The 18,371-nt window shown below is 45.8% G+C and overlaps 1 protein-coding gene and 1 long non-coding RNA gene across 2 annotated transcripts; one reads left to right on the forward strand and one right to left on the reverse strand.

Annotated features, from left to right (window-relative positions):
• The first annotated feature begins 695 nt into the window (after window positions 1-695).
• LOC142020988 (uncharacterized) lies at window positions 696-11,610 on the forward strand. Its single transcript, XR_012647587.1, has 3 exons — window positions 696-714; window positions 4,750-4,889; window positions 8,883-11,610. It is a non-coding gene; the product is annotated as an uncharacterized LOC142020988 (long non-coding RNA).
• Window positions 6,988-18,211, reverse strand: LOC142020987 (leukotriene C4 synthase-like). Its single transcript, XM_075009323.1, has 5 exons — window positions 18,072-18,211; window positions 10,390-10,489; window positions 9,023-9,093; window positions 8,676-8,757; window positions 6,988-7,353 (listed from the first exon to the last, which is right to left on the reverse strand). Exons 1-5 carry the CDS (start codon window positions 18,127-18,129, stop codon window positions 7,227-7,229), a joined length of 438 nt encoding a protein of 145 aa, XP_074865424.1. The 5' UTR covers window positions 18,130-18,211; the 3' UTR covers window positions 6,988-7,226.
• Between the last annotated feature and the right edge of the window lie 160 nt (window positions 18,212-18,371).

The following is an 18,371-nucleotide window of genomic DNA, read 5'->3' on the forward strand; positions in this document are numbered from 1 at the left end:
AATTGTGATTTTACAACTACATGTTTACAATGGACCAAATCTCATGGCTTACTTGCTACCCATTAGGCTTTGCCTGAAAAGGTATCACACATGCACACCTTTTGCATTCTCATGCAGATGACCTCTGGGAGACTCATTCCTCCCAGCCTTCAGCAGCACTGCATTCCTTCTGCCACATTCCCTACATGATAATTGATAACATGGCACATGCTCTCGTCCAGCACCAGTCAGGTCCCAACCATGCCAGATGAGAGAGGTTCAACCTGTATTAGTCACAAAATTGCAGGGAGACTGAGTTGCATTAATTGTCCTTTACACTTACCTGCACGGCGCCTCTCGAGCTATTAGACTGTGTCTCATACCAGGTCTTTGGTTTGAGGATCATTAAGCAGTGGGATGAAACACCATTGAATTAGGGGTAGGAGCTTTTGTTTTGCACAGGGTACTTAATACGCAGGGCCATGAGGCACACGTTCCAAGTCGCAGCAGGTTTAAAGGAGACTGGGCGAGATGTTTCCATGGGTGATATGAGAATCTGTAGCTGGTGCCAAAGCCACTCAACCCCATGTTGCAATTCTGATGCTCCCTCAAAGCCAGTGAGGAGAGGATACAGTAGTCTGCTACAGGCACTTCATATTGCTGAGTCAGTCATTTCTGTTCACTGAGTCACTCTGCAGCTGTGTCTGACAAACCAGGAGACAGAGGAGCAGGAAGGTGAGTAGAAACTGCAGGGTTAGAGCGCTGCCTTGTAAAACTGGCCGGTGAGGTGAAAGATGGAACAGGCCTCCGGAGGAGCGGTAAGCACCACACGCTGAATTGAAAGCAGATGCAGTACTTTGAACAAAGAAAGGGCAGCTGCAGAGGGGAGCTGGCTGGGATTGGCTATTTTGTCTGGATTCTAGAACTGGTAGATTATTCTGGTTCCAATGTGCGGGAGGGGGACAAAGTTTAAAAGATGATGTAGGTGGTTGGGATAAATAATTAAGAAACCTCTTGCTGTGGGATCGATGTTGTAAAATGTCTGTTCACTCCCTGTGGTAAAAAGACACCATCAACGTTAACTTCAGTGTCTGTCTTGTTTCTTTAAGCTTGGTACAAAAGCTGTTAGAAGAAAACCGTCTTGTTGTTTGTATTATAGTCCCACCCTTGGTTCCCCATCAGGCTGTACTAAGTCAGGCTGCTTGTGTTTGCATTTGAAACTTGTTCTGCGAATGTTTACTACTCCGGATGCTGCAAGGAAGCCTGTGAAAGCTAGAAAGTGAAAGTGATTTATCCTCTTCCTTTGTTGTGTGCAGTGTTGGTGAAGCCAGGTTGTTCCATGGTTATTAGAAAGACAAAGTGAATTAAGTAGTATCTTTGACACTGGTGTGCTAATGGGACAAAAGGGGTAGCTTCCCCATGAGTCCAGCGATTCAAAAGGGCCGGGGTTCCTGGCTGCTGCCACCGCTATTGCAGCAATGGTAGTGGCTGGAGCCCTGGGCCCTTTAAATCACCACTGGAGCCCCACAGGGCAGGCTCCAGGGGTGCCGAGGACTGCGAGGGGGAGGTTAGCTCCCAGCCCTGCCCTCTCTGCCTGAGGCTGTGTCCCTTTACCTTCCCCCCGTCCTCCCCCATTTTGCCCAAGAGCTGGGCAAGTCTGCCAGCCCCCTTGCTTTGGTGGGAATCACTTCTGACACAGCTTTTCAGAAGGAGGCCCCATAAAAGATATTGCCTCACACCCCTTCTCTCTCCACAGGGAGTCAGTCTTGCTGTTCAAACAGAGTGAGACAGAAGAAAGCAGGGGGTGGCCAACATTGTGAAATAAATAATTTCAGAAATAAACATTTCCTTTTCCGAATGTTGGGTGTTACTCATTACACAGGCAGGAAAATGGCTGGGGGCGGGGGGTTAGATAAGATTTATTATTCAGTGTCATGCTATGCTGAGAGCTCTGTGCACTACAGAAATGAGGCAGAATCCCCTTCAAGTGATAACACTGCAGTTAAGGGTCTGGTTTTTGAAAGAGCTCAGCTCACTGGATGCTGAATTCTTTTGGAAATCTGGCCATGACCATGAGCTCTCCAAAATCTGGTCCTTTGAGGTTGACTTGCAGAGGGTCTGAGCCTCCAGGGCTCCAGATGAAGGCAGGAGATGCAGGTGCTCAGGGCATCGGGCTTTAATTTATCCTCTGTACTCATAAATGTCAGTCTGTATTGGAAATGAGATTGATCTGATGAAGTGGGTTTGTCCCATGAAAGCTCATCAAACAATACATCTTTTTGTTAGTCTTTAAAGTGCTACATTTCTGCTGCTTTGTTTCGTTAAGCTCTAATTTGCAAACCTTCTGAAACCCCTCCTCTAGAGATGAGAAGTAGCCCAGTTTACAGGCAGAGAAAGGGCGACAGAAACATCTTTTGTTTTGCTCAGGACCAAACAGGCAAGTTTCCATGTTCTGTGCTGCATGTGAACCTGAATAATACACCACAAAATATATTGATTTTCTGCTCCTTTGTTTGCATTGAGGCTGGTTTACATACATATGGTTGCATGAAAACAAAAAAGCAATCCAGTAGCACTTTAAAGACTAACAAAATAATTTATTAGCTGATGAGCTTTCATGGGACAAACCCACTCCTTGACCCTCCCTCATCTTCTGCACCTCTGTTCTCTGAATTGCTCACCTTGATAGTATTTTTCTGATTTGTTAACCTTGATTACTATTTTTGGTTCTCTGTGCCTTAAATATTGAGTCTGTTCTGGTATGGCTATGATCTGAAGAAGTGGGTCTGTCCCACGAAAGCTCATCACCTAATAAATTATTTTGTTAGTCTTTAAAGTGCTACTGGACTGCTTTTTTATTTTCATAGTATATCGACTAGCAGGCCTTTCTCTCTGTTACTATTCAATATGATTGCATGGTAATGTTTGACATAAAAATCCCCTAGTTGCTACAGAGTTACTCAGTCTGATTTACGGAACTCCCCCTCAGCCCCATCCAGTGTTCCTCTAATGTATTCCATCCATGGGTGGAATAAATATTATTATGTGTACCACCAGTAGAAACACATGCTGCTGGCTGTGGGCACTCTGCTAATCAACTGGGTGGCACCTGACTCTCTCCCCTCAGCTTACAGGGAACACTGCTTCCCGCCAAGTGACAGGGGTTATTGTCACTCAGGAGGGGTATTTGTAAACTTTTCTTTGGGTTAGAGTACAAGGAGAGCGTTTGTATTAGAACTCTGAACAGAGAATTTCACAGCCATACATTCGCCCCTCGCTGCTGGAACTGCTGAATGTAGAATTTTCTCATGGCCACACAAGGCTTTTATTAATCTGTGAGCCAGGGCATTTTCCAGGAGAACGAAGAGCCATCTGATGACCACAAAGAGAATGAATGCTTCTCTCAGGTGTGGTCCTGAAAGAGAGAGGGTAGGCCTCACGAAACTGCACAGTGAATGCCTAACTCAAAACACTCAAGTGTCTAGGCAGAGGAGCAAGAATGTCCTGGTTATTACAATGGGGCAGCCACACCTCTGTGGGTAAGATTGACCTTAGCTGTCAAAAATTAAACTAAGTGCTCTAAACTCCACATGCTCATTCTGAGTGCCATGAAAATTGTTGTGCTTTGCTAACATCCAGGTAGGATTAGAAGTACTAATTTCAGATTCAACAAGAAGTCTTGTGGCACCGTATAGACTAACAGATATTTTGGAGCATAAGCTTTTGTGGGCAAAGACCTGCTTTATCAGATGCAACTGACGAAGCGGTCTTTGCCCTGGAAAGCTTATGCTCCAAAATGGCTACGTCTACACGTGCCCCAAACTTCGAAATGGCCATGCAAATGGCCATTTCGAAGTTTACTAATGAAGCGCTGAAATGCATATTCAGCGCTTCATTAGCATGCGGGCGGCAGCGGCGCTTCGAAATTGACGAGCCTTGCAGCCGCGCGGCGCGTCCAGACGGGGCTCCTTTTCGAAAGGACGCCACCTTCTTCGAAGTCCCCTTATTCCCATGAGTTTACGGGAATAAGGGGACTTCGAAGTAGGTGGCGTGCTTTCGAAAAGGAGCCCCGTCTGGACACGCCGCGCGGCGGCAAGGCGCGTCAATTTCGAAGCGCCGCTGCCGCCCGCATGCTAATGAAGCGCTGAATATGCATTTCAGCGCTTCATTAGTAAACTTCGAAATGGCCATTTGCATGGCCATTTCGAAGTTTGGGGCACATGTAGACACAGCCAATATGTGTTAGTCTATCAGGTGCCACAGGACTTCTTGTTGTTTTTGAAGATACCGACTAACTCAGCTACCCCTCTGATAAATTTTCGACTGTTAGGACATAAACCCCCCACTTCAATAACGCGTTATCAAATATTATATATAATATAATTTTTAATACACACATATACTCTCTATTATTTATTTAGTAAGCAAGTATTAACAGGTTTACAAATCCTTGCTATGTAGATATCAAACAAAACATCATTAAAACGGTGAGCTTTGGTTTAAAGAGACATACTGGAATGCAGGCATCAAATCTCTCTGAATTTAATTAGTAACAGAGAGAAAGCCGTGCTAGTCTATGTACTATCAAAACAAAAAAGCTGTAAAGTAGCACTTTAAAGACTAACAAAATAATTTATTAGGCCCACGGAAGCTCAACTAATACATTATTTTGTTAGTCTTTAAAGTGCTACTTTACTGCTTTTTTGCTCTGAATTAAGATTTTTGTGCGTTCATCTAGGGCTCACCTATGGCTCTGATCTTCCTCAACAGATGCCGGCTGAGGTCAATCTCCTGGGGCTGGCATCTGGCACTCACTGCCCCTGTGGGGGAGTGATATTTTAGAAGTTATTCAGGGTTGAAGTTGGATCTACAGCATTGCTCAAGCCAACTGGATGAGCAAGAGTAAAAAGGTGGGTGAGGCAACATCTCTGCAGCAGAAGCTGGTCCAATAAAAGATATTAATTTGCCCTTTTCTTCTCAGAACCAGAGGCCCACACAGCTGCAAAAATAATGCAAGAGCCAGCATAAGTCATTCGTACACATGCAGCAAGATGGGAGCTCTGTTGCAAGCTAGATATTAGAGCATTTTGGGTAGCTCATGGTGACATGCTGAAGCCTTAGCTGCCCCACTGAGGGCAGAAACTAAGGCCTGAGGGCTTCAGCTCTGGGCATCAGGGCTCAGATTATAGGGCACCTGCCCTGTCGAGGGCAGCAGGGCTCAGGTTTTGTCTCCTCCCAGGGTTGGTGCGTGTTTCAGTCTCCCTCTGCCAGTGATGGCTTAGACCTCCTCAGATGTCACCTATGGGCTGTAGGTACCACTGTGCCCACCTTTTTTGCCAGCCTGTGTATCCTGTCACTTTGTCTTGCTGAACCAAGCTTTTAAACGTCGTCCTGCACATGCACAGACAGGGCCACATGCAGCTGCAGCTTGGAGCAGACATTGAGATCACCTTTGTGAGGGCTCATCTTAAGGGACTTGCCACAGCACCCACAATATCTGCTTCCCTTGGAGTGGAAACCCAACAGAATAGGAAACTTGTCCCCTCCCTTGATGTGGAGGAATGTATACAGAAGTTCCTGCTTCCCCCTCCCCAGTACTGGAAACTACATAAACTGGGTTATATTATAAACCAGAGATACGTTTATTAACAATAAAAAGGTGAACTCTAAGTGTTTAAAGAGGTAGCAAACAGACCAAAGCAGATTACTGAGAAAATACAGAGCACACAAATTAAGCTAGATTGACTAAAGAACTGGTTACAGATAATAATTCCTCACCCTAGGTATTGTGTACGTCGAGTCCTTTGCAGGCCTCAGGCTCTTCTTCTCAGCTGTAGTCCTTTAATTTCCAGGTATCTCCTGGGATTGGGAGGCAAAGGTGTTTTTCTCTCCTGCCTTATATTGAATTTCCATAATGTGAGAATCCATGCTTTGATTCCTCCCATGTCCAGTGGAGAAATAAAGCAGTTCCTATTGGGTGACCAGGTCACCTGACTCTGTGGCATCACTGCATCCTATTAGTCAGAGGCAGTATGGAGCCAAGCCTTGTCACAGTCCACTGTCCTGGCAGGCAGGCCATAAGCCCTGCCCCACTTTTTCTTCATTGTATCTGAAGTGTTAGCAGGATGTGTAACCCAAAGCAGCATACATGAAATACAGATACATGGTCAATATTCCTAACTTCAGCTACAGAACTTATACAGGAATACAACTGAGATAATTACATTCAGTAAGGCTACAGCCACACAGCAAAGTCATTTTGAGAAAATAGCTTTGTGATTATCTATGTTATGTGCACACAATTTGGAATTTCGTAAGCCTCATTCCAAGAGGAATAACACTGATTTCAAAACAGCTGTTTCAAAATAGGTGCTGTTAAGCAACTGAATAGTTATTTCAAAATAAGCCATAAAGCATCTAATGGCACTATTTCAAAACAGGCAGTATGTGTCCAGACATGCTGTTTTGAAATAGCTGGGTGCTAATTCAACATGCATTCTTGTATGTAGCTGTGTTATTTTGAAATAAGCTGTTTCTGAATAATGATACCAAAATGGATTGTTTCGAAATAATGGTGCTGTGTAGATGTAGCCTAAATCCTAACCTTTCCAATGTTTGCTGAAATTAATGATCATGCATAAAGGACATCTCAGCCATGTCATAAGCATATTTTCATAAAGAATTTGGAACATCCTGTCACACTCTCCCCTGCTGGATAGTAACAAAGAGGAAGCCGTGCTAGTCTAGACACTATCAAAACAAAAAGCAGTCAAGTAGCACTTTAAAGACTAGCAAAGGGGGTCATGTAGTAATTTTTGTTGTCTGAAGGGAGTCAGGTCCCAATGACATTTGAGAACCACTTGCTTAGAAAACAACAAGAAGTCCTGTGGCACCCGATCGGCTAACAGATATTTTGGAGCATAAGTTTTCCTGGGCAAAGACCTGCTTCCTCAGATGACACCTGATGAAGCGGGTCTTTGCCCACGAAACCTTATGCTCCAAAATATCTGTTAGTCTATCAGGTGCCCCAGGACTTCTTGTTGGTTTTGAAGATACAAACTAACTTGGCTACCTCTCTGATACTACCTTAGAAGATACAGTAGATACTAAGTGTGTCTGACTTTCCACCGCTAGAGGGCAGCGCTATGCACAGCCATTCTGTTTGCACCCATTGAGACATGACCCAATGAAGGGGGCACGCTCAAAGAGGCCAAGAAAGGAGGATGTGGTCCATGGAGAGGCTCCTTTCACAAGCCAAAGAACAAAGCGATATTTAACCCCACATAGTGGGAGAGCAAGAAATGCAAGATCCCAAATGCTGCGAGTCCGATAAGAATCCAGAGAACCCCGGCACTGAAATACATTGGAGCTAACCTGCAGGGAGAGAGAGAGCTCAGACTTAGGCCTGCGCTACGCTAGACATGAAAATAGATTGCAGATATGCAATTCTAGGTACGGTAGTTAGGTAGCTAGAATCGACTTATCTACAATCGACTTACCTGTCCGTCCTTACAGAGGAAGGTTGACAGGAGAAACTCTCCCATCAACCTCCCTTACTCTCACAATATTGAGGAGTCCAGGGGTTGACTGCCGACCCCAGGTAGCTCAATTTCTCCCCCTTAGAAGCACTGGCCTTTCATAATGGCAATAATACACCCAGAGAGAGAGAGGAGAAGTGGGGAGAGGATGTAGTGAAACCCATTAGACTCCCATCTCCCACCCCTAGAAGGGAAGGAGAGGCCAGAACTCTGACATCTGCTCTGAGTGCTTTCTCTTGCGCTAGCTCATCCCAGGTGCATCCATGCACATACACAAATATCGCATGCAATCAGCAGAAACTCTGAACCCTGGGGCAGAAGACTCCTTGGGTCTCTTGTATATGCTTAGTCCTAAACCTACGTCCCAGCCCATACTAATGAGTTCTGACATTGTGATGTTAAAGAGGTCCATTTAAATTTTGGTGGGCTCTAATTTTCTTAATCAGCCCTGACAGTATTTTTATATTTCAGGGAAAAGAACTCTTGGCAGTTCTGATTGATGCTGATTTCTCTAGCAGAGGGAGGGACCCTGCTGCACCCCGAATAGACAGAACAGTAGACTCAGGCCAAGTCTATATTAGACAGTAAAGTCAATTGTAGATATAAGAAGAAGTCCTGTGGCACCTTACAGACTAACAGGTGTTTTGGAGAACAAGGTTTCATGGGCAAAGACCTGCTTCCACAAAAGCTTATGCTCCACAATATCTGTTAGTCTATAAGATGCCGCAGGACTTCTTGTTGTTTTTGAAGATACAGACTAATTCGGCTACCCCTCTGATGATTGTAGATATGCAGTTCTGCCTACGGCAATTGTGTAGTTAGAATCGACTTAGCTACAATCAATTTACCTGGCTGTCCTCACTGAGGGAGGTCAATGGGAGAAACTCTCCTGTTGAGTTCTTTTACTCCTCACAATATTGAGGAATACAGAGGTTGACTGCTGACCCCCAGGTAGTTCAATTTTGTGCACCTGTACTAAGCGTGTGAAATCAAGCCCCGGTAAATCAACCCTGCCTGGGTCGATCTTCCCTGTAGTAAAGACATACCCTCAGACACCAAACCAGACTCTTTGACACTCCGAGTGCTTTCAATTCCATGCCTAAAGCCCCAGAAGAAGAAATCCATGCCCCACTGCAGCACGAATCCATGCCCCATTACCTTCCTGATGCAGACTTCTTATAACCCACAAAATAGCAGTAGCGGGACCAGAGATAAAGCAGGCCCAAGGCAGCAGTTAGACCTGCAATTGAGAGGTGGAGACAAATTACAGCAGCTGACAAAGGCTTTTTGGAAATTTTTACCCAGCCTGTCCCTTTAAGGCTAGAACCTCTTGCTCAGAAAGATCCTGGCTGTTCCTTCTCACAGGTGCAGTCTTGTCAGAGACCTGAGGAAGCAAGTCTTGTTGACCTCTTCTGACTGGGCCCGCACATAGCAGACACAATTCTAAACAGCTCCAGCATCCTCTGCTCCTTGCCCAGTTTAATCAACTAAAGGACCAGCCTCACCTTGATGGAAGAAGAGGCCAGCCTGCCAGAGAACAGCCAGGAAAACAGGGAAATACTCAGAGCAATTCACCCTGGAGGAAGAGGAAGAACAAGGTCACCATTTTGTGATTCACTGGGGTGTCCGAGTGGTTGCAGGCTTCTGCTTTTCCATAGAATTTCTTCTATGTAAAGCCATGCTCAGTGGCTTTCTCCATTCCTTCCTTCCCCACTTGTCAGAATAAGTCTCTCATCTAACTAACCGCAGCTAATGAGATCATATGAAACAACTCACAGCAGAATGGGGGCCATAGTATTCAGTCACCATGGTTTCTTCCCATTAGTTTTCAGAGGCCTTTCTGCTCCCACAGCACCCTGGGCAGCAATGAGCCTGATTCCCCAGGTTTCTGATACATGCGTCTTCCCCTCATCTTCCCTTATATTTCCCTCCGCAGCTTTGGTTACATGTTGGTAGTGATGGTTGTTTGTTCTGTTAGCTGTTGTGGCTATCTTCCTTACTGGTCTAGTCTGAGATGAGAGATCTGAAGACTACCTACTGCACTGTCAGGGGTATGGAAGAAATTATCCAGTAGGGTTCCCACCACCACCCTATGAATAGGATCGGATCCCCCATCTCTGCTATGGGAAACTGGCGATGCCTCCCTTACTAGGGACTACCCCAGAGAACATAGAGCCTCCTATGCCATTCTCCCTCCCCACTACAATACCCAGCATATGGCCTATGTCGGGGTACTGTGCTCTGCCTGATCCCACCTGACATATCCCCCTGGCGCAAACTGGTAGAGATCAGCGCTGCACTTGGGCTACTCTGAAGTCTGTCAGGTTTGGCACGAAACCATTCTGGGAGCAGGGTTTTGTATCCCTGTCCTGCACCCTGTGCCAGTCTGTGTCTTGTGCCAAAGGCTGGGTGCTACAGAGAATCAGGGCCCTGGCGTCTGCCAACCACAGCCGAGAGGTGTGTAAGTGAACGTCTGAAACTGAGACATGGTGACTAACTTAAGAGCAACCCTAACAGTGGCGCTTAATAAATCAATCCATGTGAATCTGGCATTGTGGTGTCCTCCCTGGGGTGAAACCCTGGTACCACTGCCAGACTGAGCCAGCCATAGGAGGAGGGATTTATAGCAACAATCAGTCCCTTCTGTTTAAAATGCAGTAAACCTTCCACCACGACAGCAGGCTGATTGACAAAGCAGCTATGACTAGTCATTGCCTTTCTATCAGCCAGCTCCCTCGTTGGCCCCCAGTCCTGCAACCACCTGCAGTCCTGGGGGAAGCCTTGTAAGCAACTCTCTGATCAAATGTCAGCAAAGATGGGATGGGAGATAACTCCTGGCCCAGTAGAGCAGGCCCTTAAAAATTAGTCTTACTGTGCTCGAAAGACCCTCTCAAAATCAGGTGGCCCTGAGACTTTTGGAGGAGAGATCCTGTAGGCTCGCCTGGCGTAGATCACCTGGAGGGAGAAGTAAGCTGCAAAGAAAGAAGCAAGAAGGCCATCATGGAGACTGGGAGACTGTCACTGACAGAGCTCAGATGTCAGAGCTCAGTGTAAGAGTGCTTGCGAGCCACTTGTTAACATTCCACGACCACATGAAAAGTTGGCGCCATGTCCATGCATGGAATGTAGTTATTCCCCTTCCCACCAAACAAACACATGCCTTACGTCACTATTATTATATTTTTACCATCAAAGAATTATACCCAGGGCCAATGTTCCCGCTAATGTTTTCCACTTAAGAACAGAATAAATTTTATGTGCACTGAGGCACGTGTGGATGTGACCCACCAATAGAACACATGCTGCTAAGTTATGGAGATGTGACCAGTAAAACACAGGCTGCTAATTCTAGGCAGCTTTGGGCGTTCTGCTAATCAGCTGGGCAGTATCTGAATGTCTGCTGGATGGGTCACCCAAGGACTTAACTTACCCAGAACACTTCTCAGCACTCATAAAAATATTTCCTCAAGAAAAAAAAAGTAATGCTTCCAGAAGGGACCAATTGCTGTATTAGTGTCATAAATGAATGTCTGTAACGGGTTAAACCCCAAGAGGGTTCTCCGAGTGAAGCAGCCAGGTGAGCCAATGGGGAGAAAGGGGAATTTTTGAATTGAAGAATGGCCTGGTGAGAGAAGGAGTCTTTTGCCTTTGTGCGGGGCTGGAGCTGAGAGACACAGACAAGATGCTTAAACCTTAAATCCTGGACATCTCATAATCAGCACATAGGTATATAAGTAGAAAGGAAATGTTTAGTTAGACGTGATCAGGTAATTTTTTATTTTGGATTTGGTGTGGGACATCTCAGGTTTATTGATGATTTTTTTCCCCCTGTACACTGTAACTTCTAAGTTGAATCCAAGGGAAGTAATTTTCTGTGCTCTAATATTGATAATCTTTAGTTGGTTTAATTTCATCTAGCAATCATGTATGCTTATTTACTTTCTTGGTGGGCTTTTTCATCTTTTGTGAATAAATTACGTTTTTAAGGCAATGATTTGATTCCTGTGTCCTAGAGGAGTGTCTGTGTATGTGCCTAGACCAAAGGGTCAGCTATCAGATTACATCTCTTTGGCTGTGTTTTAACTGCAGGCTTCTGTCAGGAGACTGGATGTGTCTCAGCAGATGTCTGCCACATCAGGAGTGTTCTGCCAACAACCCTGTCTTCCTCGTTCCATAAGGAAGACGGGATATCTTGGCAGAGGGTGTTTTCCTGACATTTGTCCCTGTGTGGATGGGCCAAATGTTGGGAAACCCTATCCCGGTAGAAGTCTCAGAAGGAGATACACAAATGCATTGTGCAATTTGGGTATCTTTTGCCGACAGTTCTCAGCAATCTAGACAGCCTTTGTTTCCAAGCTATATCCCAAGGAGAGGGTGAAGCTTGGGGTTACCCCACAGGGAGATACCCAAGTGTGTCTTCCTGAGTTTTCAGGGGGACTTTTCCACTTGATGGTGGCGGTGGCACTAACCCCCAGGGTCAGGGAATATGTGCCCTTGGGGAGCTTTTTTAAGTAGAGCATATAGAGGTAAGGCGTTTTTAAGGTTTTTGCAGGCCCCAACCTTCTGCACTCAGAGTGACAGAGTGGGAACAGCCCTGACAACTCATGAGATATTTTCATGCATTTTTCAGAGATACATCTCCAGCTCTGGCAAGGCTTCATACATACTATCTGGATTTCACAGGATAGACTTATGCCACATTAGCCATATATTGGTCTAATTTCAGGATGATCCTACAGCAAGTGCACGGCCTGGAAATATTTGTATCAGTGGTATCCTCTCCCATCTTAGTTCTGAGAATGAGAAAAATATTTAAATGGAAGACAAATGAATCAGTTCTCTAATCCCCCCAGCATCCCTATTTTGCAACACATGCAGTTTCGGAACTGCTGTTTCACAGACCAAGGAGACCTGATTCTCATCTGCACTGAAGCATCTCTGTGTCCCTCTGGTTCTGGAAAAGGGGCCATCTAATATGTTGTAATCTGTGAAGTGGGCTTAATTGACCTATTTGTATGATAAATGTAGTATCAATTGGCCTTAGTTTATATAAGAATCAGGCCCGTTTTTTTGGTGAGGTCTATACTGGAAGTTTGGGAGCCTCTCAATGACAGATCTGGAAGGAAGATCCTAGACAGTAAAGTGAAAATCCATAGTAATCTCTTGGGACTATTTCAGCATGCTTTCTTGGTGGCTTTTCCTTTGCCTAATTGCTCATATAGCTTGTCTACACTGGGGTTTTTCTTCCGCGAAAACCCCTTTGTTCTGTAAGAAACCACCTTGCGTCCACACAGCTGAGACTGTTTTTCAGGAATAACAGGGCATTTAACTTGGAATAGGAAGAATGTTCTTGTATTCAGACTTCCCCCTTCTCCAGTTTTAGAGCCGTAATATACCTCCAGTCACGTTTCCAACACATCTTTCTGACGTCCCGCTCTGCCTCTAGAAAACACCCTCTGTATTCTTATTTAGAAAGATCAGTAGATCAGCATTTTTTGGGGCAGGTCTGCCTACCAGGCTTGTCCATTGTGAGGTCAGAGTGGCATCATTTCCTGTGGATTTTCTGGTCTTGGCAATAACTTTTTGCCACGTGTCGCCTGGTTCTAACATGACCAGTTATCCCCATGAAGCACATCTATGCATACAACATGGTAATGGATGGTTGTTCACTGTGAGGTAAGCGTACAGTGCTCAGATTTTGAGACAAAGTTTGTAGAGTGACTTTCTTGGAGTAAGTTAATTCATTTTCTGGAGTAAGTGAGACTGTCTTTATTCTGGCTTTCTGCAGCATAGATAGGACCACCTATGTATTCATAATGGGGTTCAACATTCTCCCTTTTCCTCCCAAGCCTCTGTCTGGGAGAATACAAAGAACTTGGCACCGTGTATCAGGGATTAATAAAACCGGGGGACACTGCTATCAGGAAGGCCAGGGCTATGTAAAGCCTGCTAGTAAGCAACCAGGGAGCTTAGCAAACAGGAGCAGCTAAAAGGGAGTTTCATGCGAGAGTTTAGTTGGGGATGGAACTCTAGTCATTAGGAAAAGGTGGTTTGTTAGTAATGGGGGATTCAATCATTAGAAACATAGACAGCTGGGTTTGTGATGACCAGGAGAACCATATGAGCCGTGTCTACACGTGCACGCTACTTCGAAGTAGCGGCACTAACTTCGAAATAGCGCCCGTCACAGCTACACGCGCCGGGCGCTATTTCAAAGTTAACTTCGACGTTAGGCGGCGAGACGTCGAAGTCGCTAACCCCATGAGGGGATAGGAATAGCGCCCTACTTCGATGTTCAACGTCGAAGTAGGGACCGTGTAGTCGTTGCGCGTCCCGCAACTTCGAAATAGCGGGGTCCGCCATGGCGACCATCAGCTGAGAGGTTGAGAGACGCTCTCTCTCGAGCCCCTGCAGGGCTCTATGGTCACCGTGGGCAGCAGCCCTTAGCCCAGGGCTTCTGGCTGCTGCTGCGGCAGCTGGGGATCCATGCTGCAGGCACAGGGTCTGCAACCAGTTGTCAGCTCTGTGTATTTTGTGTTGTTTAGTGCAACTGTGTCTGGGAGGGGCCCTTTAAGGGAGCGGCTTGCTGTTGAGTCCGCCCTGTGACCCTGTCTGCAGCTGTGCCTGGCACCCTTATTTCGATGTGTGCTACTTTGGCATGTAGACGTTCCCTCGCAGTGCCTATTTCGATGTGGTGCCGCGCAACGTCGAAGTTGAACATCGACGTTGCCAGCCCTGGAGGACGTGTAGACGTTACTCATCGAAATAAGCTATTTCGATGTAGGCTTCACGTGTAGACGTAGCCATGGTGACCTGCCTGCCTAGTGTTAAGGTTGCGGATCTCTCAAGACATCGAGATAGACTTATATGTGGTGCTGGTGAGGACCTGGTTGTCGTGGTACACGCAGTTACCAGCGATATAAGGAAGGGTAGAAAAGAGGTTCTGAAGGCCAAAGGATACCAGAGAAAGAAACAAATGGGGCAAGAAGCTACTAGAGTTTGCTCTGGAGCACAAGATGGTGATCTGTAATGTGAGATTCCAACAAAAGGACTATAGGAAGTGGGCATGGTGATCGAATGATGGGAAGTCCAAAAACATGATAGATATGATCTTGATAAGGATAAGATGGGTAGAATCGTAGAATCATAGAACAACAGAGCTGGAAGAGACCTAAAAATGCCATCAAGTCCAGCCCCCTGCCCTAAGCAGGACCAGACCCATCAGATCAGCCCAGCCAGGGCTTTGTCATGGTGAGACTTAAACACCTCCAGGGATGGAGACTCCACTACTTCCCTGGGGAGACCATTCCAATGCTTCACCACCCTCCTAGTGAAAAAGGTTTTCCTAGTGTTCAACCTGGACCTTCCCAAATGCAACTTGAGACCATTGTTCCGTGTTCTGCCACCCGTGACCACTGTGAACAGCCTCCCTCCAGCTTCTTTGCAACCTCCCTTCAGTAAGTTGAAGGCTGTTGTCAAGTCCCCCCTCAGTCTTCTCTTCTGCAGACTAAACAGTCCCAATTCCCTCAACCTTTCTTCATAAGTCATATGCTCCAGCCCCCTGATTATTTTGGGCACCCTCCGCTGGACCGTCTCCAGTGTATCCACACCCTTCCTATAACTGGGGGTCCAGTACTGGACACAATACTCCAGATGCGGCCTCACTGAAACTGAATAAAAAGGAACAATCACTTCTTTGGATCTACTGGCAACGCTCCTCTTGATGCAACCTAATATGCCATTAAGCCTTCTTGGCTACAACGGCACACTGTTGAGTCATGTTCAGCTTCTCGTCCACTACAACTCCCAGGTCCTTTTCTGCAGAACTACTACCAAGCCAGTCAGACCCCAGCCTATAACAATGCTTGGGATTCTTCCGGCCCAAGTGCAGGACTCCGCACTTGTCCTTATTGAACCTCATCAGATTTCTTGCAGCCCAGTCTTCCAATCTGTCTAAGTCACTCTGGACCCTATCCCTACCCTCTAGCATATCTACCTCTCCCCCTAGCTTAGTGTCATCTGCAAACTTGCTGAGAGTGCAATCCAACACCTCATCCAGGTCATTGATAAATATGTTGAACAGAACAGGACTCAGAACTGAACCTTGGGGTACTCCACTAGAAACTGACCACCATCCCTATATCGAGCCGTTGATCACTACCCGCTGCGCCCGACCTTCTAGCCAGCTGTCTATCCATCTTACTGTCCATTTATCCAATCCACATTCCTTTAACTTGCTGACAAGCATATTGTGGGAGACCGTAACAAAAGCTTTCCTAAGGTCAAGATAAATCACATCCATTGATTTTCCCCTATCCACAGAGCCAGTTATCTCATCATAGAAACTAACCATATTGGTCAGGCATGACCTGGCCTTCATGAATCCATGCTGACTATTCCTGATCACTCTCCCCTCCTCCAAGTGCTTCAAAATGACTTCCTTGGGGAGCCCCTCCATGATTTTTCCAGGGACTGATGTAAGACTGATGGGCCTATACTTCCCTGGAGTCATTGTGGATAATTCTCTGAAAATATCCTTGCAAAGTGCAGCAGCAATCACGTAAGCAAACTTTTAGCAAAATATTAGGAATCATTAAAAAAGGGATAGAGAATAAGACAGAGAATATCTTATTGCCTCTATATAAATCCATGGTACACCTACATCCTTCAGTACTGCATACAAATGTATGCAGATCTATGCAGATGTACCTCATCTCAAAAAACATAGCGGCTTTGGAAAAGGTTCAGGAAAGGGCAACAAAAATGATTAGGGGTTTGGAATGGGTGCCGTATGAAGTAAGGTTAAAAAGACTGGGATTTTTCAGCTTAGAAAAGAGGAGATAAGGAGGTAGGGGATATGGTAGAGGTCTATAAAAGTGTGGACAAAGCATGGACAAGTGTGGAAAAAGTGAATAAGGAAGTTATTTAATATATGAACTAGGGGACTCCAAATTAAATTAATAGGTAGCAGGTTTAAAACTAACAAAAGGAACTTTTTCTTCATGCATGGGAGGATGTAGCATTGCCAGAGGTTGTTGTGAAGACCAGGACTTTAACAGGGTTAAAAAAATAGATACATTTATGGAGGTTGGGTCCATCAATGGCTATTAGCCTGTATGGGTAGGAATGGTGTCCCTGGCCTCTCTTTGTCAGAGGCTGGAAAGGGATGACAGGAGAGGTATCACTTGATGATTACCTGTTCTGTTTAATTCCTCTGGGCATCTGGCATTGGCAACTCTCAGAAGAAAACAACAAGAAGTCCTGTGGCACCTTATAGACTAACAGATATTTTGGAGCACAAGCTTTTGTGGGCAAAGATCCGCTGACGAAGTGGGTCTTTGCGCACAAAAGCTTAAGCTCCAAAATATCTGCTAGTCTATAAGGTGCCACAGGACTTCTTGTTGTTCTTGAAGATACAGACTAACACGGCCACCTCTCTGATACCTGTCAGAAGAAAAGATACTGGGCTAGATAGACTTTTGGTCTGATCCAGTATGGCCGTTCTTACGTTCTAAGTTTAACAGCAGTGGTCCAAGTGCAGACCCCAGCAACACGCCAACTCATTCCTACGCTTCTTTTAAACTATCGTTGCACGACAAACCTTTTGTTATTGTTAATCATCTCACCTCCCTTTGTTTATTAACGAACTCCCTGCCCCAAAGGCAAATCTGGGAGCAGCTCAAGCTCTGTTGCAGTAAAGAATTGCCTCTGGATCAGGGCATGTGTCAGCGAGGTCGCCGTGTTAGTCTGTATCTTCGAGAACAACAAGAAGTTCTGTGGCACCTTATAGACTAACAGATATTTTGGAGCATATGCTTTTGTGGGCAAAGATCCACTTCGTCAGATGCATTAGTGGGGCGGGGCGCGTTTCAGCAGAGTATTTAAAGAGGGGGGTCCCAGTAAAAGGGACGGACAGAGCTGACAAGATCTATTCAGTCAGGGTGGAAATGGCCCATTACCAGTAGTATACATCAGGAGAGGAGAAAAAACAAGTCAGATCAGTCAGGGGGGATGTGGCCCATTGTCAGATTCTAATGTGGAGCTGTGAACTGTCAGAGAGGAGAAGCTGTTCTTGTAAGGGGCCAGCCACTCCCAGTCTCTGTTTAATCCTTGGTCAGGACATTCTTGCTCCTCTGCCTAGACACTTGACACTTCTTGCTGTTCTGGAGCAGGGCATGTACTTTAAGCAGATCTCAAGTATGAAATCCAGGGGGGGTTTCAAACTTTAGCGGGGGTGACAGCCTTCCCTAGCCTCCCATAAATGTCACCCTTGCCATTACATCAGGTCATTTAACTGCAGACCTTCCTATCCCCTCAACCTACCAACTGCCTCCATTTATACATTTGTCCAACTTCTTCCTCCCACTTGGACATCACCAGCAATTAGGATCTAGCATGCCCTGGGTTTCCTCCATGGCCTAATTACCCCATCAGGCCTTGTGTGGGGTAGACACCTCATCACAGGAGCTATTAATTAATGCAAAGAGAAGGAGAGCAGACAGGTTATAAACTGGTTAATCCAATTTTGGCGGAATGCACATTCAATGGCCATACCTTGCTCCAGGACTCCCAAGACTGTCACAGCAGCCAGCAAGTGAATCTGATCCAGCATGTTGTCTCTTCCAGCCTAAGGGTCTCAGTTTCTTGTTAGAATGTTTCGCAGGTTAATTTCACTCTCCTCTGATGTGGCAGTATAGCTTTTAACAGAAAACACAGAATGCTGGCTCCTAGCAACCTTGTAAGCTCCAGAGACTGATGCTTTCTGGCTTTCCTTTAGACATGCACAAACCAGCAAAGGGAAGCAACAAGTAGCACCAGAATCTTTGACCAGGTCAGAATTTCCACCCCCACCCT

Source organism: Carettochelys insculpta, chromosome 15 (assembly GCF_033958435.1).
Source record: "Carettochelys insculpta isolate YL-2023 chromosome 15, ASM3395843v1, whole genome shotgun sequence".
Lineage (NCBI taxonomy): Eukaryota > Metazoa > Chordata > Testudines > Carettochelyidae > Carettochelys > Carettochelys insculpta.

Coding starts and splice junctions, on each gene's coding strand:
- LOC142020987 (XM_075009323.1), bottom strand. CDS start 18,129: ATGCTGGATCAGATTCACTTGCTGGCTGCTGTGACAGTCTTGGGAGTC. Junction 10,490..18,071: donor CTTGGGAGTCCTGGAGCAAG/GTATGGCCATTG, acceptor CTTTCTTTGCAG/CTTACTTCTCCCTCCAGGTG. Junction 8,758..9,022: donor TGGCCTCTTCTTCCATCAAG/GTGAGGCTGGTC, acceptor TCTCAATTGCAG/GTCTAACTGCTGCCTTGGGC.